Source organism: Dendrobates tinctorius, unplaced genomic scaffold (genome assembly GCF_039654945.1).
Source record: "Dendrobates tinctorius isolate UK_male_01 unplaced genomic scaffold, ASM3965494v1 ptg000138l, whole genome shotgun sequence".
NCBI classification, from domain to species: domain Eukaryota; kingdom Metazoa; phylum Chordata; class Amphibia; order Anura; family Dendrobatidae; genus Dendrobates; species Dendrobates tinctorius.
Window position 1 is genome coordinate 776455 of NW_027361806.1, and position 19704 is coordinate 796158.

The following is a 19704-nucleotide window of genomic DNA, read 5'->3' on the forward strand; positions in this document are numbered from 1 at the left end:
GTTATACACAGTGCTCCTTATGGTGTTAGCCACAGTACTCCTTATGGTGTTAGCCACAGTGCTCCTTATGGTGTTAGCCACAGTACTCCTTATGATGTTAGCCACAGCGCTCCTTATGGTGTTAGCCACAGTACTCTTGGTGTTAGCCACAGTACTCCTTATGGTGTTAGCCACAGTACTCCTTATGATGTTAGCCACTGTGCTCCTTATGGTGTTAGCCACAGTACTCCTTATGTTGTTAGCCTCAGTGCTCCTTATGGTGTTAGCCACGGTACTCCTTATGATATTAGCCACAGTGCTCCTTATTGTGCTAGCCACACTGCTCCTTATGATGCTAGCCACAGTGCTCCTTATGATGCTAGCCACAGTACTCCTTATGGTGTTAGTCACAGTGCTCCTTATGATGTTAGCCACTGTGCTCCTTATGGTGTTAGCCACAGTACTCCTGGTGTTAGCCACAGTACTCCTGGTGTTAGCCACAGTGCTCCTTATGGTGTTAGCCACAGTATTCCTGGTGTTAGCCTCTGTGCTCCTTATGTTGTTAGCCACAGTACTCCTTGTGATGTTAGCCACTCTGCTCCTTATGGTGTTAGCCACAGTACTCCTTATGGTGTTAGCCACGGTACTCCTGGTGTTAGCCACAGTGCTCCTTATGGTATTAGCCACAGTACTCCTGGTGTTAGCCTCAGTGCTCCTTATGGTGTTATCTTCTGTGCTCCTTATGGTGTTAGCCACGGTACTCCTGGTGTTAGCCACAGTGCTCCTTATGGTATTAGCCACAGTACTCCTGATGTTAGCCTCAGTGCTCCTTATGGTGTTAGCCACGGTACTCCTGTTGTTAGTCACTGTGTTTTTTATGGTGTAAGCCACAGTACCTAACTTTTATCCTCAGTGCACGCAAACTATCACCTCTCTCTCACTTCCACTTCCTTCACAGCATCATTTTTCTTCTACCATCCAGCCACTTCTATGTTGTCTCCTTGCAATTCTTGAAGCACATTAAGGGGAGGAATAGGGACTCAGAAGAACGGCGAGCATGCTACACGTTTATTGCCTTAGGCCTGGCTCCTACAGAAAGAGGCAGGCAATACAATGACGTCTGTCAATCTTGGAAGAAGACGCGAGCTTAGGGCTTTCACGACCCCGTCAGCATTTAGTATTGCATATTTTACTTTAAGAAGGGATTTAGATTAACGTTGCCGTTCTCTCAGTAAGGGTTTTCAGAAAGAAATATGTCTTGTTGTCTAATAGGGACATTATGGCTGGCTTTTTAAGGGTGCATAGTGGCTGGCACTGCTATTGGGTTAGTGAAGTTCGTTGGGCTCCATTTTTGCCTTTTCTTAGAGTCCATCCTCATGTCTTGCTTGATCTTGCTCATATATTAAGGTTAAGGTCAGAGTCTTCAGATCACGACCACACAGCTTGGTGATGCTTTGGTTTGCACCTAACACCCTAAAGCCATACCCCACTAGCCCCCATAGCTATGCCCTGAATTTAGGGCGCAGTTTACATAAATAAAGAGATAGATCAATAAAATTATGGAATCATATTAACTATTAAAGTGGTGTCAAATCTGGTAAAAGTTGCACAGAAACTGTCTACTCCCGGGGGAATCAACATAATGCAGTGTGAAAATAAAAACATCTGCTCTTTTTCCAGTTCACTGCCAGAATCCAGTAACATACCCCACTGGTGCAGCGTGCGCGTCTTTCCCCTACACATTAAACAATTATTTTCTGCAAGCTAAACATATAACATGAGTATTTGTGTTGCAGCCAAGTCTTTGATTAAAATAGGACTGAGCATAACATGACTTATTAATAGCGTGTTATTCTAAACTGTTCAGCCTTTTAAGAACAGTCTGTCTGACCTCATTAGGAAAGCCGAATATAGAGATGAATATTAGACTGACCGTATCACACTGGATGGAGCTCCATCAAAACTGAAGATACTTCTCATCATTAGTCAAAATCATAATTCTCCAGCATGCCTCAGTTGTAAATTTGGTCAGGCCTAACATTCACTATATGGACAAACGTTTTGGGGCCCAACTCTGAATCATCAAGTTTAAGTTTTTCATTCAGTCCAGTTGCCCCCGTATATACTGTAACATCCAGCCACATTTCATCCGGTGTATAACATTTGGCCTCATTGACCCCCCCCCCCGTGTACAACATCCACCCCAGAGCTCCTGGTGCATAACATTCGACCCCTCGCCTCCTGTGAATAACATCAGCCCCATTGACTCCAGTATCTAACATCCAACCCCATTGCCTCCGATGTACAGTATAACATGTGTCTCCATTGCCTCCGGTGTTTAACTTCCGACCTCATTGCCTCCGGTGTATAACATCTGCCACATCACCCCTGCTATATAACATTAGGCCCCTCGCCTCCAGTGTATAACATCCAGCCTGATTTCCTCCGGAGTATAATATCTGGCCCCATTGCATCCAGTGTATAATTTCCCGCTCCATTGCCCCGGTGTATAACATTCAACCCCTCTACCTCCAGTGTATAATATTCAGCCCTATTGCCTTCAGTGTATAACATTTGGCCCCTTGCTTCTGGTGTGTAAAATATGGCCCTTTATCTCCAGTGTATAACATTCGGCCCCATTGCCTTCAGTGTATAACATCCGGCCCCACTGCCTCCGGTGTATAACATCTGGCCCCATTGCCTCCGGTGTAGAACATCCGGGCCCATTGCCCCGGTGTATAACATTCAGCCCCTCTACCTCCAGTGTATAATATTCAGCCCTATTGTCTCCAGTGTATAACATCTGGCCCCATTGCCTTCAGTGTATAGCATCCGGCCCCATTGCCTCTGGTGTATAACATCCGGGCCCATTGCCTCTAGTGTATAACATCCGGGCCCATTGCCTCTGGTGTATAACATTCAGTCCCTCACCCGCAGTGTATGACATTCAGCCCCATGCCTCCAGTGTATAACTTCTAGCTCCATTGCCTCTGGTGTAAAACATCCGGCTTCATTACCCCCTGGTGTATAAAATCCGTCACATCGCCCCAGAGTGTATAACATTAGGCCCCTAACTTCCAGTGTATAACATTCATCCCCATTGCCCTCAGTGTATAATATCTGAACCCATTACCCTGCAGTATGTAACATTTGGCCCCTAGTGTATAAATATCTGGCCCTATTGCCTCTGCTATATAACATCTGGCCCCAAAGTCCCCTGGTGTGTAGCATTCGACCCCTTGCCTCCAGTGTATAACATCCAGCCCCATTGCCTTCAGTGTATAATATCCGAACCCTTTGCCCCCCATTGTATAATATCCGCCACATTGCCCTCAGTGTATAACATTAGGTCCCTCGCCTCTGGTGCATAATATCTGGCCCCATTGCCTTCGGTGTATAACACCTGGCCCCATCATCCCTGGTGTTTAACATTCGGCCCCATTGCCTCTGGTGTATAACATTCGGTCTCTCACCCCAGTGGATAACATCCAGCCCCATTGCCTCCAGTTTATAACATTCGGCCCCATTGCCTCCAGTTTATAACATTCGGCGCCTCACCATGTCATCTGTCTTTACTAACATGTGACCGTTCGGCCGGTGGTGCGGAGCTCACTGATACCAACGCGGTCCTGTAATAGGAGCCACCGGGGTAACAAGTCCGTTCACATCATTTCTTCCCTCCTGATTCTTCCCCCATCACCCGTGATTTTATTGAGAAGTGGAAGGAGCCGCAGCAACTCAGCCATGAAGTGGAAACCCCTTAACTTTACAGAGCGGGGTCACTGAGAAAAAAAAAATAAAATTCTCGCCATCCCCAAAGATAGACAACTCCTTATTCTGCATAGATCATTCTAGCACTTGGTGGCCATTAACCTGTTGCTTCTTGTTCTTCCTACCCTCTGAGTAATATGGGCCAAGTATCCCAGTAATTTGTGAATTATTTCTAAGCTTTTCAAAGCAAGGCCACAAGCCAAAAATACAGTTTTGCTTCTCCGATCACAAAATCCAAAGTATATTTTCACCTTATCCCTTAATCCAAGAGCAGTGATCGAAATCCACAGCATCACTAATGAGGTATGACCTCTTCCCTCCCAGACGGGCTGCACATTGCAATTACTGTGCCCTGATTAATGGGAGGTCATGTTAATTATGGCTGCAAAAAGAACACTGAAGAGGCCATTTGACAAAATCTGTTTGGAGCATGGATTAAGCCGCCACCAGTTAATGTTTGTCGAAACCCTCCTCTTGAAAAGGTTCCTTTCAAAACCTAATTCACCACAGTACAGTTCTTCACCCAAGGAAAAAAAATGGCTTCAGAAGAACGTGCAGGGAGGGATCATAAATCAGGAAAATCGAAATGTTATTTTCCATAGACTGAGTAATACTTTTCCATCATTTCCTTGAGTAAACAGCTTGCATCTTATTTATTAGGTGGCACTTACTGCAGGCACTCTGACTTCATAAGCGTATTTATTTTTTCATGTAAAAGGCTGAACAATCTTCAAGGAACTTGTAAGGGAGGTCCGTTTTGATACGAAGAGTCTAGATTTGGTGTCTCCCCTGGGATGGCATTGCAATGAATTAGTCATAGTAGTATTGACAATATATAAGACCAAGGATTAAAATACATCTGACCCAACACAGTAAGAAATACATTGCAACAATTTAAGGCTCATATTCTGTGAAAATATTTGTTTTATTTAAATTTTAGAATTGTACAGTCTTTCCTAATTCATAAAGATATGGCCTTGTATTTTGAATACTTTTTATTCTTTTTTTTTGTAGAACTTTTAACATTCTATACATTTGTTTAATTTGAGCCAACGCTGTTTTTAACTTTTTGGCATATAACATACTACGCATCAATAACACATTGCTATAGTGACGTTTGGAGTTTAATTTTATTTATTTTGAATATATTATTTAAATTAACTTCTACAAATTGTGAACGAATTATAATTGTAAGTTTTTAAACATTTTTGCTAAATAAAAAAACGGAGTTCATCGTTATTTTCATGTATCTTGCAATATTTTTCATAGAATCGTAGAATGGTAGAGTTGGAAGGGAACTCCAGGGTCATTGTGTCCAACCCCCTGCTCAGTGCAGTGTAGGATTCAGTAAACCATCTCAGACAGATGTCTGTCCAGCCTCTGTTTGAAGACTTCCATTGAATGAGAACTCACCACCTCTAGTAGCAGCCTGTTCCACTCATTGATCACTCTCTATGCCAAAAAGTTTTTTCTAATATCTAATCTGTATCTTCTCCCTTTCAGTTTCATTCCATTGCTTCTTGTGTTTCCATGGGCAAACAAGAATAAGGATAATCCCTCTACTCTGTGACATCCCTTCATATATTTGTAGACAGCTATTAATACTCCTCATAGCCTTCTTTTGCAAGGTAAACATTCCCAGATCCTTTAACCGTTCCTCGTATGACATACTTTGCAGTCCGCTCACCATCCTGGTAGCTCTTCTGTGAACTTGCTCTAGTTTTTCGATGTCTTTTTTTTTAAAATGTGATGCCCAGAACTGGACACAGTATTTCAGATAAGGACTGACTAAGGAGGAGTAGAGGGGTATAATTGCTTCACGTGATCTAGACTCTATGCTTCTCTTTATACATCCTAGAACTGTGTTTGCCTTTTTTGCTGCTGCATCATGCTGTTGACTCGTGTATTCTGTGATCTATTAGTATACCCAAGTCTTTTTCACACGTGCTGTTGCTTAGTTCTATTCCTCCCATTCTGTAGAAGTAATTTTCGTTTTTCTTGCCCAGATGTAAAATCTTGCATTTCTCTCTGATAAATACCATTCTATTTGTCACTGCCCATTGTTCAAGGTTGTCTAGATCCTTCTGAATGCTTTTTCTGTCTTCTCTAGTGTTAGCTATCCCACCTGGCTTTGCATTGTCTGCAAAATTGATCAGTTCATCTTCAGTTCCTTTATCTAGATCATTTATAAAAATGTTGAACAAGACTGGGGCTAAGACAGAGCCTTTTGGTACCAAACTTGAAACACTCTTCCAATTGGATGTGCAACTATTTATTTCCACTCTTTGCGTTTGATCACTGAGCCAGATATGAATCCACCTAACTGTAGCAATGTAAATCCCATACTTGGTCATTTTTTCAATAAGAGTAGTATAAGATACTTTATCAAATGCTTTGCTGAAGTCGAGATATGCTATATTTACCACATTTCTCCAAGTCAGTGATTCCATCATAGAAGGAAATTTAATAAGTCTGGAAAGACTTGTTTGCTACAAACCCATCCTGGCTGTGGTTAACTACTGTATTTGTATCCAATTACTTACATACATACTGTTTAATAATTTATTCAAAGATCTTTCCTGGTATAGAAGTAAGGCTCACTGGCCTGTAATTTCCTGGCTCCATCTTCTATTCTTTTTTGAACATAGGGACAACATTTGCCCTTCTCCAATCTTATGGAACTTCTACTTTCCAGGATTTTTCAAAGATTCAGGCTAGTGGTTCTGTAGTTTCCTCTGCTAACTCTTTCAGCACCCTAGGATATAATACATCTACAATTAATCTGGACCAGGAGATTTAAATTCATTTACATTAGCTAAGTGTTCCCTCACCATCTCACTGTTTATAGATAGTGTGGATTATTTTATTCCTTTGATGGCACCATGGAGATCAGTTGATGTTAGAATTGTTTTCTTACATAACACAGATGCAAAATAGAAATTTAAAAGTTCGGCCTTTTCAACATAATTTTTGACCACTTTACCATTTTCATCCTGTAAAAATCCTATAGCATCTTTGACTTTTCTTTTGCTTTTGACATATCCCCAAAATCCTTGTTGATTGGGGATTGTTAATTTTTGAAGTTTACTTGCCCAAAAAATAATAATTTACCGTATTTCGAGGATTATAAAACACTCCGGATTATAAGACGCACCCCAAATTTTGAGGAGAAAAATAGGGAATTTTTTTATTTTTATAAAATGGTGGTGCTTCTTAAAATCCATGCGCCTTATTGCTTTCCAGGAGTTGTGGCTGCGGTGAAATGGGGTCCCAGGGTCGCTGCTGGAGGAGGCAAGAGTGGAGCATTGCTGCAGGCCGGAATGAGGGGGTGTTTGGATGTGCTGCTCGATGTTGCGGGTGCTCGTCCGTCATTTTGTGAAAGGCCAGAACCCCCACAGTTTATTTATTTTTACTAATTTATATAGCGCTATTAATTCCACAGCGCTTTACAGACATTAGTGGCACTGTCCCCCAGTGGGGCTCACAATCTAAATTTTCCTATCTTTGGAATGTAGGAGGAAACCGGAGAACCTGAAGGAACCCCACGCAAACACATGGAGAACATACAAACTCCTTGTTGTCCTTGCTGGAATTTTAACCCAGGATTCAGCGCTGCAAGGCTGCAGTGCTAACCACTGAGCCACCGTGCAGCCCCAGTGGCATGGTTCCCTATGGGGTGGACTCCAGGAAAATGGCTACCAGGGGCGGTGCATGCACAGATGGAGAACTCGGCACCAAGATCTTGGGAGTGGTCAGCACTGAAATCTCATCTCCTGAGATCATGGTGCTAAGATCTCGATCTGCGCATGTTCCTCCCTGGCAGCCATTTTCCCAGAGTCCACCCCATAGGAAACCATGCAACTGTGGGGGGCTCAGGTAATTCACAAAATGTCGGCAAAGCCCCCGCAGCACCATACACCTGCAGCAACGAACACCTGCAGCTGCGCGCCTCACATGCAATTGTGGCGCCCCTGAGGGTTCAGTTGCCACAGAGGTACTGCACCTCCTCCTAAGGTGTGGTACCCCACTATCCAGGTAAGGTGGAGACACCGGACCACACTCTAACACTCACATCCCACACGCACACCAGTAGTGTAGCAGAGCAACCTTTGTGGCTCCCTGCTTGGAACACGAAGAGTGCTGGGAGGTGGGTGGAGCTCAGACTGCACAAGATTGCTGGAGAATATTAGGAAAAGGTCAGACTTTGAGAGGAGATCCCCTGAGAGGGATGGAGTGATGGAAGTGTTGCAGCAGACTCCTGTGACCTGGAGCTGCTGGCACAGGAAAGAGCCATAGAAAGCCTGATTCTTCAGAAGGAAGATAATTTAGTACGGAACGTAAGGAGAACAAGAGAACTAAGGACTAGGGTCAGAGTAGAGCCCATCCTCAAGATTGAAGCGCATGGCCGGGGTCTGGTCCCCGAGGTTGTATGGATACTGATGTTCCTGCAGCAGAAACCAGAGGAATAGAAGTTGTCACCACTATATTCCCACCTAAGACTTGGGGGCACAACAGCAACGTGAGTGAGCCGGGACTTGATAGCAAGGAGTCCCCGAAGCAGGCTACAGCTGTCTGCCGTACAAGTAGAGCTCTAAGTAACATCAAGAAGGAGGAACTTGAGTTTAATATGCAACTACAAGTACTTCAGATTAGGCGCTAGTGTGGAGACGTTCAGAGAAGGCACATGTTGAAGGAGTGCTGGAAAGGTGCACTCTACCTTGCCTGGGAGTTGGCTGAGCCCCTGACCTGGAAGACATGGCATCGAAGTGGGCACCTGTATGCGCAACAGACTGTGAGTAAAGCTTTGGAACTACATGCCCTTGTGTCCCTCCACTTATTCTTGCGCCTTACACCCGGCTCTGCTACATCTACTTCTTTACACCATCTTCCCACTTGCCAACCTCATCTACACTGCCCTGGGACTACAGCTCCACCTGTGGGGAGCTTCAACATCATTGCTGCACCACACCATCTGTTCCAGAGAAGCAACCCTGCAGCGCTGGTCAAACTGACCAGAAACCACAGGTGGCGTCACGAATCATCTCAACAACTTTATCCCCATCACACTACCCCTTTTACATTGACCGCCTGAGGCCACGGACCGGGTCACCGCCACTGTGACATCTCACATTGTAATCAACAGGCCCGGCACCGAGTACCCCACGGTCTCTGGGGGCGAGTCACAATCACCCCTTCATCCCAGCCTGCAGCCTGCAGAGACCCTGGGACCCTGCTCCACCGCGGCTGGTAAGGTATATCTGCATTATAAGACGCACCCCCATTTTCCCCCAAAATTTTGGGGAAAAAAAGTGTGTCTTATAATCCGAAAAATACAGTATATATTTTTTATTATTTTAAAGGGGACCTGAAAAAACCGCATGCAGTATATTTAAGACACTTGTTCTATAATTACAGCCAGGTTTCAGCGATCACCTTCCTTTGAAAACTGTCTTTGGATCATGCCTCCTTGTGACTTTTTTTTGCCCCCTATGTAAGAGTGTGCTCAGTCCTGGCTCCCTCTTGTAATAATCTCCCCCATCCTGGGCCCCCTCCAGTACTAATGTCCCCATCCTGGCCTCTTCCAGTAGTAATGTCCTCCATCCTGGGCTTCTTCCTAGTATAATGTCCCCATTCCAATATAATGTCCCCCATCGAGGTATAATGTCCCCACCCTGGTGAATGTCCTCATTCTGGTATTATGTCACTCATCCTGCTATAATGCCACCCATCCTGGTATAATGTCGCCATCCTGATATAATGCCCCCATTCTGGTATAATGTCCTCATTCTAGTATAATGTCCTCCATCCTGGTATAATGTCCTCATTCTAGTATAATGTCCTCCATCCTGGTATAATGTCCCAATTCTGGTATAATGTCCTCTTTCTGGTATATTGTCCCCACCCTGGTCTAATGCCACCCTTCCTGATGCAATGTTCCACATCTTGATGTAATGCCCACATCCTGGCATAATTGCCACCCATCCTAGTGCAATATTCCACATCCTGGTATGAGGTCCCCCCCATCCTAAGTTTCTTCCGTTCTTCTCCAGAACATTTTTAAAAATAAACAAACAATTATTCTTACCTTCCTCTGCTCCCATGCCATCTGGCATCCTCTTCTATAGCCAGTGCGGAAGCCAGCAGCTGACTTTGGTGCGCTGGGCATTGATAGTGCATGACGTCACTGCCATGCACTGCGCATCACTGGCAAGTCAACGTCAGCTGCCAGCCTGTGATTGTCCTGCAGTGTGTTTTGCAGAGCACAAAGCCAGCAGATCTATGCCCTGCAGTACATTTTATATGAATGTGTGTCTGAGGAAACACATCCAATGAAAAAAAGTGTTGGCAGGATCCCCTCCCACCTGGGCTCGGTCGTTACGCCCCTAAAGAGAGACCTGTCACTCAAGGGGAATGGGGCAGGGGAGAAGACATTGGGAACTGGACTCTTGTCACCCAAATACAAGTGTTTTCTCAGAAATGCTGCATCGTTTCAGAATAAAACATACTTGGCTGATATGATGGAGTCAGTATTTGATACCAGTGGTTCAGGCAGTATGTATCAGCTGTGGGTTCCCTTTAATATATTTTGACATTTTATTTATGGAATAATTTTTACTTTGTGAAAAATTCATTAAAGAAAAAGTCTTCTGGCATCACATAAACGCATGAAAAAAAAAAGTTGTCATCAAGTTTGATATATTGTTATGAATTACTTTTTGGGGGGGATTTCTTTACGCCAGAAACAAAAAAAAAAGACATAAAAGATGTCATAATTACAAGCTACCCACCCGTCCTTCCCAACCAAGGCTCAAATGACCTACTATACTCCTAAAGCCTCCCGCACCTGGAGGAACAACACATATGGACCTTGTACAGAGAGTACGGACTGTGTAGCCACGCGCTGCTTTAAAAAAAGGCGCTCCTGAAATGAAATGTCAAAACGAGCTTGCTAAGATGTTTTTTTCCTACACATTTGCCATAAAAGTCATCCTATGTTCCTATATATAATAGGCATTATAAGGTCCTAGAGTATGAGCCCATAGACACAGAACCCAAGAAAATTTAAATTATTGTTGAATTTAAACAAAATTCTAGCCCTGGAGTTGATACTTATACGTTTTGTTTAATAAACATATACGGATTTTTTTTTATATATAGAGTTGTGGCCAAAAGTATTGACACCCCTGCAATTCTGTCAGATAATACTCAATTTCTTCCTGAAAATGATTGCAAACACAAATTCTTTGGTATTATTATCTTCATTTAATTTGTCTTAAATGAAAAAACACAATAGAAAATGAAGCAAAAAGCAAAACATTGATCATTTCACACAAAACTCCAAAAATGGGCCAGATAAAAGTATTGGCACCCTCAGCATAATACTTGGTTGCACAACCTTTAGCCAAAATAACTGCGACCAACCACTTCCGGTAACCATCAATGAGTTTCTTACAATGCTCTGCTGGAATTTTAGACCATTCTTCTTTGGCAAACTGCTCCAGGTCCCTGATATTTGAAGGGTGCCTTCTCCAAACTGCCATTTTTAGATCTCTCCACAGGTGTTCTATGGGATTCAGGTCTGGACTCATTGCTGGCCACCTTAGAAGTCTCCAGTGCTTTCTCTCAAACCATTTTCTAGTGCTTTTTGAAGTGTGTTTTGGGTCATTGTCCTGCTGGAAGACCCATGATCTCTGAGGGAGACCCAGCTTTCTCACACTGGGCCCTACATTATGCTGCAAAATTTGTTGGTAGTCTTCAGACTTCATAATGCCATGCACACGGTCAAGCAGTCCAGTGCCAGAGGCAGCAAAGCAACCCCAAAACATCAGGGAACCTCTGCCATGTTTGACTGTAGGGACCGTGCTCTTTTCTTTGAATGCCTCTTTTTTTCTCCTGTAAACTCTATGTTGATGCCTTTGCCCAAAAAGCTCTACTTTTGTCTCATCTGACCAGAGAACATTCTTCCAAAACGTTTTAGGCTTTTTCAGGTAAGTTTTGGCAAACTCCAGCCTGGCTTTTTTATGTCTCGGGGTAAGAAGTGGGGTCTTCCTGGGTCTCCTACCATACAGTCCCTTTTCATTCAGACGCCGATGGATAGTACGGGTTGACACTGTTGCACCCTCGGACTGCAGGGCAGCTTGAACTTGTTTGGATGTTAGTCGAGGTTCTTTATCCAACATCCGCACAATCTTGCGTTGAAATCTCTTGTCAATTTTTCTTTTCCGTCCACATCTAGGGAGGTTAGCCACAGTGCCATGGGCTTTAAACTTCTTGATGACACTGCACACGGTAGACACAGGAACATTCAGGTCTTTGGAGATGGACTTGTAGCCTTGAGATTGCTCATGCTTCCTCACAATTTGGTTTCTCAAGTCCTCAGACAGTTCTTTGGTCTTCTTTCTTTTCTCCATGCTCAATGTGGTACACACAAGGACACAGGACAGAGGATGAGTCAAATTTAATTCATGTCAACTGGCTGCAAGTGTGATTTAGTTATTGCCAACACCTGTTAGGTGCCACAGGTAAGTTACAGGTGCTGTTAATTACACAAATTAGAGAAGCATCACATGATTTTTCGAACAGTGCCAATACTTTTGTCCACCCTCTTTTTTATGTTTGGTGTGGAATTATATCCAATTTGGCTTTAGGACAATTCTTTTTGCGTTTTTTCATTTAAGACAAATTAAATGAAGATAATAATATCAAAGAATTTGTGTTTGCAATCATTTTCAGGAAGAAACTGAGTATTATCTGACAGAATTGCAGGGGTGTCAATACTTTTGGCCACAACTGTATATATATATATTTTTTTCAAATAGTAATTTTTATTTATGCTGACATTTAAATTGTCCAATGTGTTTCCCAATATTGGTCACAATAAATGCACTTGTTCTATCCTCCATAGACCCCTGCACCTCAGAAAAAAAAATTTCACATCCATTCTACCATAATTGTGTGTCTACTGGTGTCAGCTTTTTTTTTCCCCAAAGAACAAAGGGATAGTGTGTTTTCCTGGTGTCAAAGTTGGAAATGTAAGTAATTTTGTGGACATGGGAAGCTGGAGAGGAGAGTAATACCCTAAATTCCTGAGGGACATGAAATGTATTTTAGATGAATAAGGGTCAGTGTTGATTTGTAGGGCTGACAATCACAGTCTTCCAGAAGGAACTGTAAAAAACTCTTTTAAGTTGCACTTCAATCATAGACTCGGCGCGGACATTTGGATATCCTGGGTGGGGGGAGGGTGGCTTGAAATTATGTAAGATATTATGTAAAAATGTCCCTGTAGTCAGCTAGAGTCATTAATTGTGGACATCCCTCGGACATATCTGACTGATAAATGCCAATCGGACAGTATATACATAGGGCATGTGTTGATATTGTAACACAATTTTCTATATAAAAAAAATAAGTACATTGCACTACTTATCTTGCAATGATCCTGATTTGCCTCCTGTTGTATGCTCAAGAGCTGCATTTATATTTCTGCATTTTTTTAATGGATTCAGTCCATTTTCAAATTTACAAAAAAACATTTTCTAAATAAAAATCGTTGACTACTTTTGACAAAAAAATAATTGCATTGTTTATTTTATACTGATTGACAACCTATGTTATACTCCAGAGCTGAATCCATAATTCTGCTGTTTTAAGTAAATACGGTAATGTTCAGACATGAATACTATTTTCTAAAGCTGAACCCATGTGAACACTATTTTCTATATAAAAAGTTGAGTATCTTTGCAAATGCATTGCATTACTTAAGCATATTATACTGATCCTGATTTGCATCCTTGTCCTGTTGTATACTTCAGAGCTGCATTTATATTTCTGCTAGGTTTTTTTGTTGCTTTTTTTCTTTTATGCATTTGGTCTATTTTCAGATTTGAAAACAATTTTCTATTTAAAATATTGACTATTTTTGCAGAAAGATTGAATTTTTTTATTTTGTACTTACCGTGATTAACATGCTATTTTATACTTATTGGATATTGTCATATTGAGACTTGAATACTATTTTCTATTTATATAGTTGAGTAATTTTGAAAATACATTGTATTTTTTTACCTTGTATTAATTGATCATGAATTATATCCTGGTTTATCCTCCAGAGCTGAATTCATAATTCTACTGAATTTTTTGATGCCGAAAAGGTTAGTTTTTGCAGGCTGTAATCCAACAAAAAGTTTTTGTCTCCATAAAGTAACACATAGCGATCCCCAGCCTTCATTGTGCTGATAGAAGATGGTTGCTATGGATTACTTCATATTTGTTCTTTAGTCTTAATGACATTGAGTCAATATTTGACAATTTTAATTTTGATGACTGATTTTAAAGGACATTAGCTGCACGCACCTAGCAAGAAGAAGAGTATCTATCTACAAAAGCGGGTTTTCTTATCCCGTAAGACTTATTAGGGTCCGGTAACCTTGGCTAGGGTCCTTCTACTGTTATTTTGCTCATAGAAACCGGACGAGTGTTTGTTCTCATTTTCTAACCTCTAAATGTGTCTGGTTGTCAAGCACAAAATCACTTTTTTTATTAACTTTTAATGAGAAAAAATGTTCGACATTGTATGGAAGGATGGGAACATTCTGCACTTATTGATTCTATGAGCCCTGATCCTTAAAGGGAATGTCCATCTTTAACACAATGTCATGTCTAATATTCTGTTCTGAATAATGTCCTAAAATATTTATACAGTGGTCAGTGCTCTGTTTTTCTGACACAGAAGTCCCAATCAACTGGGTATACCTAAGATGAAATGATAAAGTTTTGTCTGCCTTAGCTACTGTTGAATAGTGGGATTAAGAACTTAATAGAAGCTGAATAATTTGATACCTTGATATCTATGATCCGATGTCTTATTCCCGAGAAATCCACATTTTTCTTAATACGTAAATGAACTGTTAAAACCTATGAATGGCGTATGGAGTCTGATGAGCAGAGGGGGCCCGCATAGGGCCCCAGTGGCGGGGCAGGCTGGGGGGGTCAGAGACGCACCATGTCAGCGCCGACTCCCCCCCGCCGCCGCATTGAACTATACCGGCGTCCATGACGCCGGTACAGTTCAAAACAATGATGGAGGAGAGAGCATCAGCTGATGCTCCTTCTCCCATCATTCCCCGCTCTGCCTCTGATACACAGCGGGTGCGCAATGACATCATCGCACACTCACTGTGTATCAGGCAGAGCAGGAGACAGGAGCCGGGAGCAGCACGAGGAGAAGGTGAGGAGAGTGTTTTTTTATGCAACAGTGAGTACAGCCAGGACTGTGGGACCATTCTTGGGGGAGTGACTGTGTACCATGGTGCTGTATACCATGGGTGGGGGGTGTGTGCTGTATACCATGGGGGCTGTATACCATGAGCGGGGGTGCTGTGCTGTATACCATGGGAGGATGTATACCATGTGGTGCTGTATACCATGGGGGGTCCTGTGCTGTATACCAGGGGGGCTGTGTACCATGCGGAGCTGTATACTATGGGGGGTGCTGTGCTGTATACCAGGGGGGCTGTATACCATGCGGCACTGTATACTATGGGGGGTGCTGTGCTGTATACCATGGGGGGATGCTGTGCTGTATACCAGGGGGGCTGTATACCATGCGGAGCTGTATACTTTGGGGGGGTGCTGTACTGTATACCAGGGGGGCTGTATACCATGCAGAACTGTATACCATGGGGGTGCTGTATACCATGGGGGGCTGTATACCATGCGGTGCTGTATACCATGGGGGGTGCTGTGCTGTATACCATGGGGGGTGCTGTGCTGTATACCATGGGGGGTTGCTGTGCTGTATACCATGGGGGACTGTATATGATGCAGTGCTGTATGCCATGGAGGGGGTGCTGTGCTGTATACCATGCGGAGGTGTATACCATGGGGGGTGCTTTATACCATGGGGGGTGCTGTGCTGTATACCATGGGGGGGCTGTATACCATGCAGTGCTGTATCCCATGGGGGGTGTTGTGTTGTATACTATGAAGGGTGCTGTGCTGTATACCATGGGGGGCTGTATACCATGCAGGGCTGTGCTTTACACCATGCGGTGCTGTGCTGTATACCATGCAGTGCTGTGCTGCATACCATGTGGTGCTGTGCTATATACTATGCGGCTGTGTTATTTACCATGGGGGTACATTATTTTCTATGGGGGAGGCTGTGTTATATAATATGGGGGACGACATATTCTATGGTGTAGCAAGTCAGACACCTGCCCTCCACTCCTTTTATTCTCTATGTGGGGTGGAGTTATGGGAGCGGTGGGGCTGTGGACAGTTCGAGGGATGGAGCCTGGGCTGGTCTCAAGGGGGCCCCAAAAATTTTGCCAGTATGGGCCCCGAAATTCCTAGTGGCAGCCCGGGGTGGGGGGGCCCATTTGAAAGTTCGCAGCGGGGTCCATATCTTTGTAGTTACACCACTGGGCCTGACATAGATCTTCCCAAGAATCTGCCTCCAGAGCTTTTTTTACATGAAATAGGGCGTTACCAGTGTGAGACATGTAATGACTGACAGTCTGCTCTACTGATCTACATGTCTCACACTGTTAATGCCTCCTTTCATTTACAATAAGCTCTAGAGGCTGAAGCTCTGCTACGTATAACACAGGCGATCGGACAACAATACAGTAAAAAGTAACCAAAAAAAAAAGGTAAACTTAAAAAAAAGAAAAACAATAAAAAATAAAAAAATATTTATTTATTATGCATTGCTTAAAAAAATTAAAAAATTAATAAAATATAAATAAATAAATAAAAAAATACACATACTGTATTTGGTTTCGCCGCCTTCAGAAATGTCCGATTTATCAAAGTATAAAATAAATTAATCTGATTGGTAAACGGCGTAACAAGAAATAAAATGAAGCTGCCAGAATTACGTATTTTTGTTTGGCGCAACATTGCAATAAAATGAAATAAAAAGTGATTGAAAGATCGTATCTACCCCAAAATGGTATCAGTGAAAATGTCAGTTCATGGTGCAAAAAATAATCCCTCACTCAGCCCCTGATCCTGAAAAATGAGAACGTTATGGCTTATGGGTCTTGTGAAATGGTGACTAAAGTTAATTTTTTTGGCCAAACAGGCATTCCCTGCATGTGTTGAGGCTGTCGGACATGAGACATGCAGCCATGGGGACGCGAATATGTTTTTCGAGCATGCCAAAGACACTCAGTTAGCACCCGAGCATGGTCAGATAGTACCATATCCATCACTACTGGAAACCGATAGGACTACCATTCCAACTTCATCAGTCTTAATGTGGAGTAATATTGGAGTGGGTTATACATACGGTAACTGCAAAACTGCATGTATTTGGGACCAAAAATGATTTTTGCTCTTGGGTCTCATTAGAAATGTTGCACCATCTGTCTTGTACCGCCACATTTAACTTTGATGTGCTCTGTGGTTAAAAATTAGCTCACAGCAAGTCAGAAAAAGACAGATAAAAAGAGTTACAAACTCTTCCATCAGATCACTGGAATGAGCTCACTGACAGATCCTTAGATAACTCATTCTTCGGCACAAAGGTTATAGAAGGGAAACTGTGCTAACATTTTTTAATTAAAACCATTAGCAAAAATACAAATTGGGTAAAGAAATAAATGCATTGAAGTAAAATAGAAAACAAGAAAAGTTGTCCTCAAAGGTGGACAACCACAATGCCATACATCGGCCAAGTAAAACACGCACCTAAACAAAAATCCTTTACAGTGCTGCCTCCATCATACACTATGGCAGTAATGTACTGTACAGTGCATAAGTATCACAGCCAAACAATGCCTAAGGAAATACCTTCATACAGTACTTTTAACTGTGCCATACGAAAAGTCTATAATTATGCAAAGTCTCAATTAAACTATTGCATATACAATTTATTTCAATCGATACTGGTCACAAGCCATGGGTGTCAGACCTTATGTGAAGACCCCTTTAGCATGGGCCTTGGTTGTCAGACCTTATGTGTAAACCCCTTCAACATGAGCTTTGGGTGTCTGACCTTGTGAAGACCGTTTCAGCATGGTCCTTGGTTGTCAGACCTTACATGAAAGCCCCTTCAGCATGAGCTGTGGGTGCCTAACCTTATGTGAAGACCGCTTCAGCACGGGCCTTGGATGTCAGACCATATTCGAAAACCTCTTCAGCATGAGCCTTGAGTGTCAAATCTTATATGAAGACCCCTTCAGCACAGGCCTTCGTTGTCAGACCTTACATGAAAACCCCTTCAACATGAACTGTGGGTGTCAGATCTTATGTGAAGACTACTTCATCACAGGCCTTCGTTGTCAGACCTTACATGAAAACCCCTTCAACATGAGCTGTGGGTGTCAGACCTTATGTGAAGACTGCTTCATCACAGGCCTTGGTTGTCAGACCTTACGTGTAAACCCCTTCAGCATGGGCCATATGAGTCAGCCATTATGTGAAGACCACTTCAGCAAGGGCCATGGGTGTCAAACGTTCTGTGAAGACCTGTTCAACATGGGCCTTGGTTGTTAGACCTTACGTGAAGACCCCTCAGTGCAGGGCATGGGTGTAAGACTTTATGTGAATACCCCTTCAGCATGGGCTATGGGTTTCAAGCCTTATGTGAAGACTCCTTCAGCACTGGGCATGGGTGTCAGACTTTATGTGAATACCCCTTCAGCACGGGCCATGGGTGTCGGACCTTATGTGAATACCCCTTCAGCACGGGCCATGGGTGTCGGACCTTATGTGAATACGCCTTCAGCACGTGCCATGGGTGTCAGACCTTATGTGAAGACCCCTAGAGCATGGTCCTTGGTTGTCAGACCTTATGTGAAAACCCCTTCAAGCAAGGGCCATGGGTGTTAGTCAGACCTTCTGTGAAAACCCCTTCAGCATGGACTGTAGGTGTCAGACCCCATGTAAAGACCCCTTCAGCATGGGCCATGGATGTCAGACCTTATGTGAAGACCCCTTCAGCACGGGTGCAATTCCACAAGTCTCACACCCAGGCCAGTCATGGTGAGAAACCTGATGGGAGCTCTAAGGGTTTTAACTAACCTTTTAACCACATGAATCTCCAAGATATGATTTTATTTATGTGTATTTTACATATTTTACGAACTTGACCAACATTGTTTTATTGTTCTGTTTCCAGGTTTTATTTGCTTTGAACCAGACGTTGCTGCAACATGAAAGTCTACGGGCAGGAAGCTTTCAGGCCCCCTACACCACTGAAGATCTCATAAAACATTACAACTGTGGAGACCTCAACTCCGTCATCTTCAACCACGATTCTTCACAGGTTTGTACTCATAAAATATGTGGGAAATGATTTTCTTCTAGGACAATTTATGGTCCGTCAATAAAACAACGGTCAAATACTTTTTAGTAGGAATCAGTATAGAAAATGTAATGGGCACTGCTCTCCTGGTTGACATTCTTATCACACTGAGCAATCCAGAAATTAGGCAATGGCTTTTTAACGGTCTTGGTGCCCCCAGAGGAGGAATAGTGATGTCACCACATGAGGGATATCACCCGGCTGAGTGGAGTCAAGAGTAATCATCATCATATGGAGATACATTGATGGGCTCCATTGTCTGCATGTGGCATAAGAGAGTCTGTCAGCTCCAGCAGAGTCCAGCCTTCCGGGCAATGGTCAATAACAAAAATTAATAATATATTAATATAATGAATGCACAATAAAACATTATTATATTGACATTTAGTCTAAAGGTCCTATTCATTATTGCATTTGTGCCATTTTTTGTCTAGTTTTTGGTGTTCAATTGTTTTTCACTTGTACCTTATTCTACTTTTAATTTGTACTTTTTTTTATTTTATATTTATTTTCCTGCTTTTTGTTGATTTTTTTATATTCATTATTATGTCCAAGATTTGGAGTTTTCACTCCAGTCCTCACCCCCTGCAGTGATTTAATGTACGCCTAAATTTTTAGTGGAAGTTTTGCAACATTTT

The 19704-nt window shown here is 42.7% G+C and overlaps 1 protein-coding gene across 1 annotated transcript in view; it reads left to right on the top strand.

The window, feature by feature from the left end:
- TRABD2B (TraB domain containing 2B) overlaps nt 1-19704 on the top strand; it is a 339205-nt gene that overhangs the window by 125277 nt on the left and 194224 nt on the right. Inside the window, exon 3 of the mRNA XM_073544369.1 lies at nt 18881-19027. Coding sequence (XP_073400470.1) covers nt 18881-19027 — 147 coding nt within the window. The remainder of the gene's footprint in view (nt 1-18880; nt 19028-19704) is intronic.